Source organism: Solanum dulcamara, chromosome 4, assembly GCF_947179165.1.
Source record: "Solanum dulcamara chromosome 4, daSolDulc1.2, whole genome shotgun sequence".
Taxonomy (NCBI): Eukaryota; Viridiplantae; Streptophyta; class Magnoliopsida; order Solanales; family Solanaceae; genus Solanum; species Solanum dulcamara.
The window spans coordinates 9,449,638-9,465,464 of record NC_077240.1 but is presented as its reverse complement, the minus strand read 5'-3'; the positions used below and the strand labels follow the sequence as shown (position 1 = coordinate 9,465,464).

The 15,827-nt window shown below is 32.9% G+C and overlaps 2 protein-coding genes and 1 pseudogene across 4 annotated transcripts; 1 reads left to right on the top strand and 2 right to left on the bottom strand.

Annotated features, from left to right (window-relative positions):
• The first annotated feature begins 231 nt into the window (after positions 1 to 231).
• Positions 232 to 4,830, top strand: LOC129886059 (ABC transporter I family member 20-like; annotated as a pseudogene). Its single transcript, XR_008766175.1, has 7 exons — positions 232 to 661; positions 1,157 to 1,290; positions 1,753 to 1,872; positions 3,874 to 3,969; positions 4,072 to 4,224; positions 4,482 to 4,559; positions 4,777 to 4,830. The product of XR_008766175.1 is annotated as an ABC transporter I family member 20-like (transcript).
• A 1,203-nt stretch (positions 4,831 to 6,033) lies between these two features.
• Positions 6,034 to 9,677, bottom strand: LOC129886058 (ADP-ribosylation factor 1-like). Of its 2 annotated transcripts, none has more exons than XM_055960581.1 (7): positions 9,524 to 9,677; positions 8,820 to 8,980; positions 7,541 to 7,611; positions 6,935 to 7,054; positions 6,595 to 6,713; positions 6,386 to 6,467; positions 6,034 to 6,306 (listed from the first exon to the last, which is right to left on the bottom strand). In XM_055960581.1, the coding sequence occupies exons 2-7, from the start codon at positions 8,965 to 8,967 to the stop codon at positions 6,301 to 6,303; spliced, it is 546 nt and encodes a 181-aa protein (XP_055816556.1). In that variant the 5' UTR covers positions 8,968 to 8,980; positions 9,524 to 9,677; the 3' UTR covers positions 6,034 to 6,300. The 2 variants fall into 2 exon arrangements, with proteins under 2 accessions (XP_055816556.1, XP_055816557.1); XM_055960582.1 differs by having other exon boundaries at positions 9,469 to 9,654.
• A 2,386-nt stretch (positions 9,678 to 12,063) lies between these two features.
• LOC129884636 (WAT1-related protein At1g09380) lies at positions 12,064 to 14,780 on the bottom strand. Its single transcript, XM_055958919.1, has 7 exons — positions 14,438 to 14,780; positions 13,729 to 13,791; positions 13,508 to 13,624; positions 13,095 to 13,347; positions 12,851 to 13,009; positions 12,486 to 12,637; positions 12,064 to 12,400 (listed from the first exon to the last, which is right to left on the bottom strand). The coding sequence occupies exons 1-7, from the start codon at positions 14,611 to 14,613 to the stop codon at positions 12,253 to 12,255; spliced, it is 1,068 nt and encodes a 355-aa protein (XP_055814894.1). The 5' UTR covers positions 14,614 to 14,780; the 3' UTR covers positions 12,064 to 12,252.
• Between the last annotated feature and the right edge of the window lie 1,047 nt (positions 14,781 to 15,827).

The window sequence follows — 15,827 nt, the reverse complement described above, 5'->3', positions numbered from 1 at the left end:
GTGAAATTTCACTATATATGGTATTGGTGTCTCTTACTCTTTTTATTTCAACTTATATAACAAAGTTGAAATTTCAAGAATCAAAACTATTAAGTTTAATCGTGAATTTAAAAACAAAAGCTTCAAAAAATTTGAAATAAAAATTATATATTTTAAAATTAGATAAAAATATATAACTCACAATAATCAACAACCATTTAGAAAAAGACGTACTAATAAAATAAGTTTTCCAACTGTGCCATTAAATTCAGACCATTGAACTTCTGTCGCCCGTCGGCGAGTTGCAGGTATAGACGTATAGTAGTTGGAAGGGAAAGTATATATACGTGGGAAATAAGCAAAGAACGTGGCCATGGCTGAATCTTGCATATCCTTTCACATTCACATTCCTTCTCTCTTTTTCTAATCACTATATTAACCTGTGTTACAAGCTGAATTAATACTCTCTTTACTCTATTTCTCTACCGCATTTCATCGAACACTTGAAAGGTTATGGCGTTAAAGGAAGACAAAAAGCCATCAGTGGAGATCAGCAACCTCAGATTCACCTACCCTGGTATCGATGGCCATCCGCCTCCCGGATCTACCCCTTTGATAGATGATTTCAATCTTACCCTTTATCCCGGTGACCGCTGCCTTCTTGTCGGATCTAATGGCGCAGGTTCTATTCCTCTTCCACACATTGAAATTTGAATTTGCTCTCTTTAGTATAATCAAGAATTCAAAAGGGGTTGCTTTAAACTTGTTTCTCTTTGCTGCTATTCTCCAATTCCGAAATATTAGGGCGCCTTTGGGCTTTGGTATTGATGAAAATGTCTTTCTTTTTTCTCGTGAAAAAAATTACTCTTGGAAATCATTTTCTTTTATCATGTTTCCACTGTTTGATTAGATATAGAAGGTGCTAACCCAGGGTAATTGTAGAATGTGCAAGATATGGAATAAGGATAGTGTTTTGACATATACTTGTTTAGTATTAAAGGGTGACTACAATTTTTAGTTGTCTATGGTAGTGAGCATATGGAGTAAGAATTGTCTATGCTAAAGGATTGCTTCCATAAGGAAGAGAATGTTATCTTGCTCATTTTGCTAGAAAATGTAGAAAACATAGCTAACCAAACACAGTAGAAACATTCTGAGAGACATGTTGTTTTGATAGGGAAGACTACAATTCTGAAGATATTGGGAGGAAAGCATATGGTAGAACCAGACATGGTCAGAGTGCTTGGAAGATCTGCATTTCATGACACTGCTTTAACGGCTTCTGGAGACCTCAGTTATCTTGGTGGAGAGGTGTCTTTTCTCTTGCTTTGTTCCTTGTCTATCTTTTTGTGGTTTAATATATTTTGAGGACTGTTAGCTTCTTTAGTTTGTTAAATGCATGTATTGGAACTTGGCAGTTGTCTTATGTACAATTCAATAAATTCCAGCAGAACTAAGTTCTCTGCCGTTATGTTTAACAAAGGTTACGTACTTCCTTAGTTGGAGTTCTATTTGGAATCAGCTTTGAAATTCAATCTCTGTAACATGGTTTCTCTCATTTATTTGTTGCTAGTTTCTACATGTAATATGGTACTTTGCAAGAAGATTTTAGTTATAAAAGTAATATGCTATTACAGTGCTAACATCTTGTTTATGCTTGATTAAACCTGTCTCCGAAAAACAAACGTGCCACATCTTTCAAATGAACTTGTGAATTCCGAAATTGATTACCAAAGTAGAAAACTAAGTTCTGCTGTGCTTTCTGTTTTGCAGTGGAGGAGAGAAGTTGCGTTTGCTGGATTTGAGGTGCCTATCCAAATGGATGTTTCTGCTGAGAAAATGATTTTTGGGGTTACAGGAACTGATCCACAAAGACGAGATGAACTGATTAAGGTACGGATAAAAATGAACAATTGTTATCTGCGTGGAATTTATAAAAGTCCCATGGGGCCTTTGTTATGCTAGATTTTTTATTGTTATAACTACTCCCTTTCAGACTAGGGCAACTCAAAAAGAATGTATCATATATTCCTTGCTCGATAGCGAAGCCCATCCATAAATGCAATACATTGACATGTCCTTGCAAATTATAAAAGCACGTGTGGCATTATTTCTTTTCTCGGACATTTGGATTTTTGTCTATGAAATGCCATTAGTTTTGTTTCTGTAGACATGAAACAATTTACTGGAGTGGTGGAGCAATTTGACTGCATAACTAACTCTTATTTGGATCTCTAGAAGCCTATTTTAAAAAGCTGGTAGAAATACTTAATTACTCGATCTATCCATTATCCATGAAAACAGTGCAGTTAGATTATATAACTTTTTTGAAAATTGAACGAGACGGATGGCATCATGGCACAAAATGTCGGTGTACTTGATGCCTCTCCTCACAAAAGAGATGTACAATAGTTATTTTTTTGCCAGACAAAGCCAACTCTCCACCTGAAATCACTCTTCATTTAGCTTCATTGTTTCCTCTTCCAAATATGTTCTCATTTGTGCAGTATGACAGGCTGAGCCCCACCGTGCCACCCATATATTACTGTTTGGCATTTGAACAATTTACTAAACAATAATACAATTCTTATGATCCAGTAATCCTGTCAGGACTCCTATATTAACTAGGTTTTGTACTCCCGCAGCAATCAGGAGTTAGCATGCCAGCTGTAAGTCTATTTCTAAATATTGATCAAAATATACATGCGTAGCTCTCAAGTCTTGCGCTACATTTGACAAATTCTCATGGTATCAGAGTTTATAAGAAACACTTACCTTGTTTCTTTGTATATCTCTGCTTGTGCAATCAACAATCACTGCAGCCATCTCTCTTTTCTTCTTCAAAGTGTCTGCCTGTGCAAAATCAATGAAGCATAGAACTAACCTGAGCACAATTTTCTCATACTGCTTTGCTGTATACATTCGACCCTTTTCTGCAATGGTCAAATCATCTCTACTCACAATTGGCTTCTTCATTTTATGAACTTTAGAAAATGTGTCTTGATTGGCCTTCATCAGGTGTAAATATCCACACTATTAACTAAATCTCAACATACACATGTAACCCAAAGTCCAAGTCATGGTGAGATGGTAACTGATAAGATTTCAGGTAGATGGGGCTTGCTCAGGAATATAAATATCCATCTTTCTAGTTCATATATTCTTTTGGCATGAAGAAAGGCTACCACTGTGTTATAGATGATTGAAATAGATGGATGGTGGTTGAGCCACTCACTCATTTGCAAATAATTTCTGACGTCATCTCGGTGTCTGATTCAACAAAATTATTTTGAAAAAAATATGGTTGGAGATATCAACATGTTTTAAGGGAGATTTAACACTGAAACTCTATCAAATTGAAAAAAGAAAGGGCCCTCTTGGTATTTGGTATACTTTGCTCTCATCTTATTTCACAGTTTCGAAGAACCTCTATTGGCGTATATTAATTTGTGCTGCTAATCCCTCTTTATGATTCTTTTCCAATACCCTCAAAGCGTAACAGCACTAAACCCGTGAACATTTGAAAATTTTTTGCTAGTGTTTTGAGGTAAACTGATAAAGGCATATAGACCACATGCTGGAAACACTATCTCTCTTTGTGGTTCTTTTTTTATCTTCTTACTAATTCTCCAGGCTTAATCAGAATTCTGTCTCTCATGACAAGTGGGAGTGCTCTAACTTTGTACCATGATAAAAGTTACTAACGAGAAATAAATAAATACACACACATGCACTGAAAACTGGGGAAGGCAATTTAGACCTCTTAACTTTTTTCGGGTGGCTGTTACCTTTTACAGTTATTTATCTTTGATAAAAGCTGATTGTAGTGAACTCATCTAATATGCAAACAACTAATAAGCATATGTTAATATTCTTAATCTTATGTTCATGAAGGTTCTTGGTATCGATCTGTCCTGGAGAATGCACAAATCATCTGATGGGCAAAGAAGAAGAGTACAGATATGTATGGGTCTTCTGAAACCATTCAAGGTATATCTGTAAATACTTTCACCAAGTGAAAAACATTACCTTTTAACTGTTACAAATTACTTGATGACAACGTTGACATAAGATGGAAACCTGCTTGTCTAGGTACTACTTCTTGATGAGATAACAGTTGATCTAGATGTTCTTGCAAGGGCTGATCTTTTGAAATTTCTGATCAAAGAATGTGAAGAGCGAGGCGCTACAATAATTTATGCAACACACATTTTTGATGGTCTTGAGAATTGGCCTTCTCATATGGTAAGAGCTGAATGCTGACGCTTACTTACCTCTTGCTTTATCTTTGGATCTTGAGATAAATACCAATTAGAAGGTCTGAGACGACCCAATTGAAGTATTTTGAGAAGTTGAGAATCAGAATGTGCATAACCCAATCTCATCATACTTACATTCCTTTTCAAGTTTGAATTTGTTCCTAAAGGATTCCTCGAGAAGTTAAGAATTAGCTTCTTAAAAGATCAACAAGGTGATGGTTAATATAATTGTATTATTTGCAGATATATGTGGCTCATGGGAAGCTGCAATTAGCAATGCCAATGGACAAGGTGAAGCAGATCAGCAATTTGTCACTAATGGTAAGTTCTGGTGTATTTAGAAAATGTAAGATCCAAAATAGAACCTCATTCAGGTTTTTGAAAGCTCAAAACATATTTCCTCTCATACTCTTAGCTAGAGGTCACATCGATAGATGATTTGATTTCATACCTGGACATTATGACTGAAGCATATGATATATACTGTGACAATTTTTCTCATATGGACTTTGCATGGTCGTTCTACCTGGATATACAGAGGACAGTAGAGAGATGGCTGAGGAAAGAAAGAGACGAGGAGAGGAAACGAAGGAAAGAGAGGAAGGCAAAGGGCCTTCCGGAATACGAAAAACAAGTTGAGGGCACTCGAGTGGTAGGGGGAGATCCAGGTCGTGCTGCTGGTCGTCCATTAAACAATGGTTGGGCTGGTGGAACACTACATTCTACTATTGCTGGTGAGGAAAATTTTTTCTTAAGCGCAAACCGTGTTCTTAGATAAAGAGAACTGATGCACCCTTCTTTGGAACTGGTGTCAACGTATTTTACCATTTCATTCTTTCTGGTCAGATGACCATGAAACTAGGACTAATAAAGTTTTAAATTTGTAGAATAGAATTATCTCTGGTGTTTGGTTTGTATACATATTCTCTATATATTCTTGTTTGGAATAAAAAGTTGGTGTAATCTTATAAATTGTATAGGTTGAATTTTGTAAACACATTGCGAGCCCAAATGTTTTTCCAAGTTGTGATTGATGTTTCATGCTTTTGTAGGTTCACCCGTACGATATTGTGTTAATTTCGAAATTCCCGAGCAAATCAACCAAAAGTTTGAATTATGGAAAAGAATGAAGAATTGAGTATTAAGGATAAATTTAATGCAAGGTCAGACTAGATTTAGATTATAGTGTCTAAAATGCTGACAATTCAATTATTCAGGTGGAAGTTTTAGAAGGGGGTTATAAAAATATTGACATTAAAGCTAGAAGTGTATAGTATAACATTATAAATGATCACATGCGTCAAAGGTCAAAGGTACAATTAACACACAGAGAGGAAAAACTGAGAGGCATGATTTGATATGTAACGTACACCTCCAAGTGCATAGGTAATGTCATGTATTGAAGGTTCTAAAATGGGACAAAATTAAAGCTAAAATTGCGTGAATATAAGTCATACAATTACTCAGAATCGAACTAGTTCAGGTTAACAGTAGATCGGACACTAGTAATAATTGACAGTCATTTTAGTGTTGGTGAAAGTTACATAATAATTGGCAGTCAGTTTAGTGTAGGTTTAAGTTATATCATAGTTAGATTATCACAAGTCTGCTCTGAAAGCTTAAACATTATTAAGCTTCCTTGTTATAAAGTTGTCATAGACCTTGCAAGGCCTAAAATTCTCAACCAAACAAAATAGTTCCAACTGAATTTTGTTTAGTAGATAGCACAAGAAATAGTAAAGATCTGCTCATCAGCAGTACAAAAAAAGCAGCACCAACTAAAACCAAGGAACACTGGGAGAGAACATCGAGTCTTAATTAAAACAAAATGTCGAAAGCAGAGTCATTGAGAATATGTAAACTCAGAGTGCAAAATATTACATGAATTCAACTAAAGTTGCTGTAAAGTACCATTCTTTTAAGGAAAGGAAAATGTACTGAAAAAAATAGCGATAAGTGGATCTATCTCGCATAAGAAAGATCAGCAGGTGCACAAGTGCTCTAGACATTGTTGAAGTCTATATTGACAAAAACATAGCTGCAAAAATCATGGATCTCATATTCAACCCTGCAAAAACAAGGTCATTGGAATATTAGAGCAAATTTAAGTGACAAATAAAATCTAATATGATAATGCGCTCCCATACCTTGTTTGCAATGTTGTTTGACAGCCAGTCAAGCCCCTCATACAACCCTTCTCCAGATGTAGCACATGTGCTCTGAATGTACCTGCCATAGAAAAACATAGATTCAGCATTTGGTAGCACATGCAAGCCATATTAATCTCCAGCACCATGCTTAATAAGCACATATACGTGAATATGTTACAAATAAGAAAACACTATATAGTACATACCAGTGACGTTGACGGAGAGAGTGCAAACCAAGCTTGTCAGTAATCTCAGCAGCATTCATAGCATTTGGAAGATCTTGCTTGTTAGCAAACACAAGCAGCACAGCATCTCTCAGTTCATCCTATGCATACATTGGCAAAATTCATTCAAAATAGGGTATGAGTGAAAGGAACCAACTCTAAGATGTTAACTAGAACAGAAAGTTGGTAAATACAGATCATTTCAGATTTTCAAGTGCTCCACGGGCCTATTTCTGGATATATATTGTGTATGGACCAGACTGGGCCACCCCAAGACACAATATAGTCTTAACCAAAAGAAAGAGAGATGTGTGTTGCATACCTCATTCAACATCCGATGCAGTTCATCTCTAGCCTCAACAACACGATCACGATCATTACTATCAACCACAAAGATAAGTCCTTGTGTGTTTTGGAAGTAATGCCTCCACAATGGTCTGATCTGGAAGAGCAAGAAATTTGACAAGGAACAACAGACAACATGGATTATTGTCAATATCCGAAAAAAGTCATGCCATAGTATCTAAAGGTGAAACTCCATTCACAATCCTAAATAATTGACTAGATAGAACAAGATAACCCTTGTCCATCATCTAATAGAAGTCATTGCATAACTGCAGATTCTAGATAAGTATGTAGTTGATAGCAGCAGAGAGCTAGAATTCAATGATACAGAACAAAAGATCATTTCTTGATTTTATATTTCTGTTATTCTGGAGAGCAGGAACATCTAGCGAAAAATCAGAAAAATAAGCCTGGTGAATCTGAAACGCTAGTAAGAGAAGGATAATAATTCCAAACCAGAAATGTTCTTCCTTTAACTTGCAACTTGAAGTAAGGTCAGTATAAAGTCAGCCAAACTCAATGAAGAAGAACTAATGTCAGATATTGCAGAGAGCATAGCACTTTGGTTTATGGCATTAAGTACCTTGTCCTGACCCCCAACATCCCAGACAGTGAAGCTAATGTTCTTGTACTCAACAGTCTCCACATTGAATCCTGATAAAGAAAGTTATTGCAGATACCATTAAGAGCAATAGCTTGCATCAGCACAAATAAGACAAACGTGTATCTGCAGCACAAGAACCATGCTGCTAGAAACAGAGGACATGTATTCAAGTTATAGAGATTTTTGGCAACAGAACAGCAACAGTTTTTGGAAAAAGCATCCTTAAGCTATACGACCACCTAAAAACATCCTTAAACTATCACTTTGAACAAAAGACATCCTTAATGTTTCTCAGAGTTATCTCGTTTCATCATTCAGTTACAACTTCTGTCACACACTGGTAAAACTAATGGAACCAGCAATCTCATGCAAGTGACATCCCAAAATATTCCTTGCCCGGTCCCTGCTGCATAGCTTTCTGTACCCTGATTTATCAACAAATGTCTTGAAGGGTTCCTTATATCTTACTACATGCTGAAGATGGAAGTTTGGCATGCTCTGAATTATCAACAAATGTTAGGCACGTCTCTTAAATGTATAGTTTGCTGAAGAAAATGACCAACAAAGGATATGGGATCCTTTAACCTTACGAGCCAAGAGGTTTTTGCTATGTCGCTGTTTAAAGCTAAGATCTCTTTTACGGTTTTACAACTGGTCATAGAAGCTTAGTCCCAGAAGTTAAACAGTGCTGGTTTTCCTGTGCCACTAGGTTCTAGTGAGATTATGTCAGTCTGCAGAAAGGAGTACTCACAAGTATATTGCTGAAGAATCAGTTAGATTTGTTTTTTTAATGGGGGCACAGTTGCTAGCTTCTTATTAAAGTAGTAAATTTTGCTGACCAGAAGATAGTTTTGATTATTGACTTGTCTAGTTTGGAATTTTATTGGTGGTTAAACCAATGTGTTCAACAAGCTCTACTACTATATAGTATTCCATTGGAGGCTATTGCATAGAAACTCTGTAATACTATGATCAGGCAATGGATGTTTTGGGGATGGTATGTGTCTTGCACGTGATTGTTCTGTTAATCTTTGTAAAAATGTGTAATGGAACGATGAAGCCTAGGATGTTTTGTATTCACATGGATACTTAAAGGGTGTAGTTTAAATTGTGTGTATAATTTGGGGATATTTTTGGCAAAAACTCGAATAACAACAGAAATTACTCATAACAAAAACACAACGACAATGTTAAGATAATAGCCATCTATCAGTTCTGCAAGCAATAAAACATCTACAATACACACAACATAAATTACCAATGGTAGGAATAGTGGTAACAATCTCTCCCAGCTTGAGCTTGTACAATATGGTGGTTTTACCAGCTGCATCAAGACCAACCATCAGAATACGCATCTCCTTCTTGGCAAACAGCCGACTGAAAAGCTTTCCGAATGATAAACCCATCTTTTTTCAATGCCTGTTGGACCAAAAATAAGATTCAAATCACATAAATGCACAATCATTGTATAATGAGAACAAAATTGTGATCTCAATCCAACATAAATCCAAATCATGGTGTGGTACTCCTCTTAACATACTTTCAGCCTTCATTTTCAATGCATTTGATGTATCAAAAAAGCAACTTTTACAACCTTTTTCAAAAGATTTCATGATAAATTTCAACGGTCCTTTATTCATCGAGAGAGCCAATAGCAACAAGTTTAACAATCAAAAGAATCAAGAACCCCTGTACTTAAATCGGATCTTGGGAACTAACATAACTAATAACATACGGATCCATTTATCAAAAAGAACAACAACCCAGATCAAGAAAGCATATTAAATCAATAAAAATACATAGAACAAACATACAAAGATGAAAACTTTATAAAAATCCCAGATCCAAAAAGACTAAATCCAGATCTTCAATTCCATAAACTTTTCAATCAAGAAAGAGATACATACATAAACTTTGTCAAATCAATTGTTATTGAAGGGAGATGGAGGAGAGAGATCTTACAATGAATCAAAGAGAGAAAGAAGGAGAGAGAGAGAGAGAGAAAAGGGGCAGTAGATCTAGAAAAAAACTGCCCTTTGTAATTGACAAGAAATGGGGAACCTTTGGATGTTCTCTTCGTGTTTTAGCGCAAGCCTCAAGGATGGTCGGAAATATCCTTTTAATGTCAGCCATATTAAATTTACACAATTTTGAATTTTCAAATATTAAGATATTCTTTGGTCCCAAATAATTTTTGGAAAAAAAATTAAAAAATATTTAGAAATTTATATTTCTCTATACAGTTTATTATTACTTGGCAAATATTTTTGGCAAAATCTCCGAGTTGGAAACTTGGAAAGTTTTAAAAAATTAAAAATAATCCCAAACCTTTATATTTTATAAAAACACCAATCATTTATTAATTTCAACTAAATATTATCTACCAATCTACTCTATTAATATGATCAACCAAGATTTTATAAAAGAATAATTTGGTATTACCTCCTCCGAAAAAGAATAGTTTGAGTGAAAAGATTTGGAAAAAAAAATTGTTTTTAATTCGATTAATGTATTGCTCTTGCCTATAATGCTATTTTGTTGTTGTTGATTGTTATCAATTATGTTATAAGTTTTTTTTAATGGAACATGTTCATTATAAAATGATAACACAAACTTATGGGTATTTAAAAATAATTTTTAGAACTTATGGGTATAAAATAATATTTTTTAAAATTTTATCAAAACTTAGAGCCAAACGCATGATTGGAATTTCACCAAAATTTCTCTCAAAAATAACTTGTTAAGAATATTTTGGAATTTGAGACCAAATGAGGCCTAAGTTACGTCAAATGTGCAAGGGCCAAGGAGGAATTGGATTTTTTTACGCTGTAAATAATATTTACATTTGAATGTAATTTTTATATAAATATATACAAAAAATATTACTTATAGTTCATAATTCCTGAAAATTACTTAAATCATTCAATTAAACTAATTTATTTTTAAAAACTAACAAGATTTACTCTTTTTAGAGTAATAACACGTAATGAATAGTCACGTAATGTTAAAATTGGATCTTATATAAGCGGGTTATTACATGCTATTACACTTTGATAATCTTTAAATACTATCATAAGAATTTATTTTTCTGACAGTCGTCAAACATTTACTCGTATATGATATTTTGTATAAAATAAAAAAGCAATTACTTGAGAAGAAGTTGTCGTTAAGGGAGTTTATCATAGAAAAGTTGATAGCTACTGGTTGTTGGGTAGATCTCATGTGCGAATTCATCGGTCAATCTATCTATTAGTATATAGATAAATGATTTAGCATATCCATTTATGAAATTAAAAAAAATACGTTGATAGGTCGTTGATATAAAATTGGGGTTGTTTAGGCTTAAATTTCAAAATTTGAAAAAGTTCATTCTGTATGCATCAAAGTGTGCCATTTGTCAACAAATATATTTGAGAAAAAATTGAAAACAAATTTGGGAATTAGTGTTTGGTCGTATACAAATATATTTGGCAAATATCCCAAGTTCCAGAAAAAATCAGAATTTGGGTCGAATTCTAGTATTTGAAAATTTTTAAAAATTTAAAAATTAACTCAATTTTTTTATATTTTATAAAAACACCCACCATCTATTAATTTTAATTAATATCTATCTATAACTAACTCCATTAAAAAGAATAACTTGTTTTAATGTGTTATAATTAATCATGAATGAGTGACAAGTTTGATTATGTAATTATTGTACTGTTCTTGCACATATTGTTGTTTTTGTTGTTGTTGATTGTCATTAATTATGTTATAAGGTTATTTTCTAACGAAACATATTCATTATAAAATGATAATCAAACTTATGGATAATTTTAATAATTTTTATAACTTATGGATATAAATCATATTTTTTTAAAATGCCAAATATTTTTCCCAAAATCTATGCTAATAAACGCATTATGAAACTTCATCCAAAAAAAAAAATTGCCAAAAGTACTTAAAAATTTGTGGCCAAACGCTAACATATTATTAAGCATTTACTATTATCAAATGATAAATTAAAGTAAGGGTACATGCTATATAGTACCATAGTACGTGATATTGTAAGCCCTTCAAAGTTTCCAGTAGTACCGATGATTTGCAAACTATTAAAACAAAAAATAGGTAAAAATAAAATGGACTAAAACTACATTAATATTATACAAAATTGAAACCGAAACATGTACAAAACATGATTTAACCATGTAGAGTTAAGTACTATATGTGTGCATGATAGAAGTAATATTCTAATTTAGTAAATAAATTCTCAATTCGAGCACACGTTATAATCAAATAAATCGAATTAGAATTAAATAAAGAAAATGTATCAGATGTAAATCGTGAAAAAAACTGCTTTTGTGATGGACAAAAAACGAGTGTAAAATGATTTTACCTTTTAAATTATTGAAATTAATTATTTTCTTTAAAGAAAAAATGGGGGAAGGGGAAGGAGATACATGCATAGGATTACAAGATGGAAAATCAAACCCCGACGCTGAGTTATACTAAAATTCCCCTCATTGATTTTAATTTGTTCCATTTTCTTTGATAATTTTTTTTCAATGTATAAAGTTATAACAATGAAAAGACCTGATTATATTTGTGAACTAAGAGCAATGGTAGTGATGTAATGATACAAGAAAGTTTTTAGGCATGGTCAGCTAAATACTATTCTTCTACAACTACTTCATAAAGTCCATGCATTTTTAATGCTGCAACTGCATTTCCATGTCCTTTTTCTGTTTTTCTTTATCATCACCAATTTCTTCATCAAATTTGATTGGCTTCAACTCGTTATTTTTTCCCCAAAGTACTCCATAAAGTCCCAATACTATCAGAACTGACCCTACAACCCTGAAAGTTTCCAAAAATACACATTAATTAGTTCAAATAATGACGATGATTAATAAAATATAATATATAGTTTTAATTAACTTACGTTCCGATGTAGATTTTCTCTTGAAGCAAAGCCCAGCTGAGAATAGCCACAATTACTAGCAATAGTGGATTGAATACAGAAACATATAAAGGACCTTTTCTTTCTATGCACCATGACATTAAGCAATAAGCTAATGCAGTGCACACCACTCCCTGTAATTTTAAATTAAGGTAAAAGGTTAGTCCACTTTTTGAATACTTATAATAGGGATTTAATTAATATGAGTAAAGAATTTTTACACAATCAATATATTTTATAAGATCGATAGAAATCACATGGTTATCTGTTACTACATGTTAAAGTACACTATAAACTCGTAAAAGTTTTTAATTTATAGTTAAAGTGTATATAAATAAAATTTGTACCGCGTAAATAGCAGAGACAGCTCTGATGCTGTGGCTCAAAGACCAATCAGATATATTATGATCAAAGCAAAAGCCAACGATCACACATTGAAAACTAGCCATTAGACACATCAATGCTGAGCTAGAATAAGGAGCTGCATACACCATGCTTAATTTTGCCTGACCAACAATATTAACATATCAATTGGAAAATTATAAGAATTAATTAACTAGGATAATATTGAAGAAAATTAAAATTTGTTACCTGAAGGATGGACCAAATCCCCCAAGAAACAGCACTAACTATGAGGAGAAAAGGGCCTAATATGAAATTCCCATGGTTGTTGGTGGTTTTGTTTTGTGTCATTTCTTGTGCATATTTCCAATGGATGTTTGGTTGATCAATTTGAACAATAGATCCATGGTAAAATGACAATAACATAGCACCTCCTACACATAATATTGTTCCTAACATCTTTGTTTGTCCTGCTTTACTCCCAAGTCCCACTCTTTCTAACCTGACAAAAATATAAACGTCCGAATTAACGTTCAAAATTTAGAAGTTTGAATCTTAATATTCCAACTATGTCACATAAATTGGACAGAGGAGTACTTAAATAAAATCCAAATTAGTAACTGATTAATGAGATCATAATAGTAATTAGAAGGAATGATTACCCAAAAGGGATAGCTAGAAGAAAAGTGACAGCTGGGGTTAGATTTGACAAAGCACATGAAATAGTTGGAGTAGTATTCTTGAGGCCAACAAAGTATGTTATTTGGTTCATACTAACCCTGCAAAATCATAACAATTGAGCCTTTCATCAGATTTTCTTTTTAAATTTCAAAGCAATTTTTTTTGCATCTAATTAGAAATTAAGGTTGAAGAAGTTACACACCCAAAAATAGAGCACAAGAAAATCTGGAAAAGGACGGATGGAGTTAACTTTGGCCTTGTTTTTCTGCACAAAACATATACGTAAAAAAACACTTCAGAATATAAAATGAAATACAAAAAGATAAACGTACTTAATCCAAATATTTTTATAGCATAGAAAAATGTGGCTTATGTGATTATATTTCTGGCTAAACTATATATAGTTATGTATGTATTATCATTTCTTTTTTTAAGCACTGAAGATGTCTAGTAATGTATATATATAAATATATATACACATGACATGAAACCTTTTTGTAAATTTGTTTCTTCCATTTTCTTTCTCCTTCACAATGAAAAATATACATGCCTTTTGGGGAAAAAAAACAAGGAAAATAGAAAAGATAAGATCATACTAAATACATCAAGAAAAGAAAAGAAAATGCAAGATTCGAGGCATAAAGAAGGTGTAAATGAATAAGCAAGCTAGTTAAGCCATGTCTATTTCGTGAACCCTTTGCATGGTTCCAAGAATTCATAATAAAAAAAATATAGTCATGAAAAAAATCACCCAACCAAAATTATATGTAGAATAATATGCATGCAATTTAAGCTTTTAGTAAAATTCTTGGAAAAAGAGACATGGAGAGAAAATAGAAGTCATAAATGGTAGTAGTACTTTTACAGACTGTAGAGGTTATTTAATTTTATGGGCACAGTATATTTTGTACCTTTCCAAGAAATAAGCAAATGGTGTAATTGCAATGGTAGCAAATATTTGTCTGTAAGCAACATGAACAAAAGGGTTCATGCCTGAATCCATAGCAAGCTTTGAAATAATATTCATTCCTGCATACCCTAATTGCACAACCACCATAGTCAAGAAAGGCAACAAGTCACTCCCCATATTATTATTTTTCTTCTTCTTCTCCTCCAAATTCACAACTTCTTGAAAAAAACAAGAAGAAAATGAAAATGAAGAAAGAAGAGAAATGAAAGAATGAAAGAGATTGAGAGATTAAAGAAAAGGGGTTAGTTTTTTTATATAATGAGAGCGAGAGAGAAGTGTTTGTTATGTGTGATATTTATATGTATAAGAAATTAAAGGGCTTTTGTGAAGTTCAAGAAATGACCTGTATATACCGGGAAAAAAACAAAGAAGAACCGTCAAATGGGGTGGAGAAAGGCGTATTCAAAATTTAAAATTTATTATTATAAAATTTTAAATTATGTTGTTGTTGATAAATAATTGAGTTCAAAATTAAATATTAATAAGGTTTTAATGAAATTTTTAATATGTATACGAAATATGAGCAAAAGTTAATGAATACTCGAGAACCCGTACTAGAAGAGCTGGATCCCGCCTGGGTGGGTAGGAGTAGGGGTGGGTGGGTGGGGGGTTTCTTGTAAGACATGGTAGCTTATTTTCATGCATAGAACTTGCCATTAAATTGTTGCATAAGATCAAGAATATTGAGGAGAATAAAGTAGCTTTCAGTTAATAGTATCTTTAGTGATTGCCAGCTTTAGCCTCTTTTTGCATAAGCTTACAGCAATCAAATTCTATTACATTTTGCCATCTCAGCAGCTTCGACTAAAAGCATTTTTCTGTATGTCAGCAAAAGCATGGAGAGTACATTTGACGGTTTCATTTCATTTTTGGTTTGGACTTGTGTTTCAATTGAATTTATCTTATACAACAGCAATTAAGTATAATTTCATAAGTGACTTTGAAAAGTGTGATATTACTATAATAAAAACAGCTTTTAGCGGCAATAAAATGTACATCAACAAATAATGCTAAAGTTTTTACCGATATTAGTTAATTCTCATTGAACCCAATGTCGCTATAGACTTTAGGGACATTTATAAAAAGTGCTAATTTCCGTTAAAAATACATATTTAGCAATAATTAAACTATTGCCGTTAATTAATTGTCGCTATAGATATTTTTTATGTAGTGTGTATAATGTTTTACCTTAATCTTGGGAAGATATATATAAGAGTAATGTAGAAATTATTTACACTATCCATATAAAATATGTATTACCTAATTTAACGACCTAATGGTATATATACAATTTCTATTAGACCATTCGCATAAAACAAGTTGAAACTCCT

Bases quoted from the DNA above. Each gene is read 5' to 3' on its own strand.
- LOC129886058 (XM_055960581.1), bottom strand. From the start codon at position 8,967: ATGGGTTTATCATTCGGAAAGCTTTTCAGTCGGCTGTTTGCCAAGAAG. The intron at 7,055-7,540 runs GTACTTAATGCC...TTGCTCTTCCAG, and splicing joins ATGTTGGGGGTCAGGACAAG to ATCAGACCATTGTGGAGGCA. The intron at 6,714-6,934 runs GTATGCAACACA...ATGTATGCATAG, and splicing joins TGCATCGGATGTTGAATGAG to GATGAACTGAGAGATGCTGT.
- LOC129884636 (XM_055958919.1), bottom strand. From the start codon at position 14,613: ATGGGGAGTGACTTGTTGCCTTTCTTGACTATGGTGGTTGTGCAATTA. The intron at 12,638-12,850 runs GTACAAATTTTA...TTAAAATTACAG, and splicing joins CTGTCTCTGCTATTTACGCG to GGAGTGGTGTGCACTGCATT. The intron at 12,401-12,485 runs GTAAGTTAATTA...GGAAACTTTCAG, and splicing joins GAGAAAATCTACATCGGAAC to GGTTGTAGGGTCAGTTCTGA.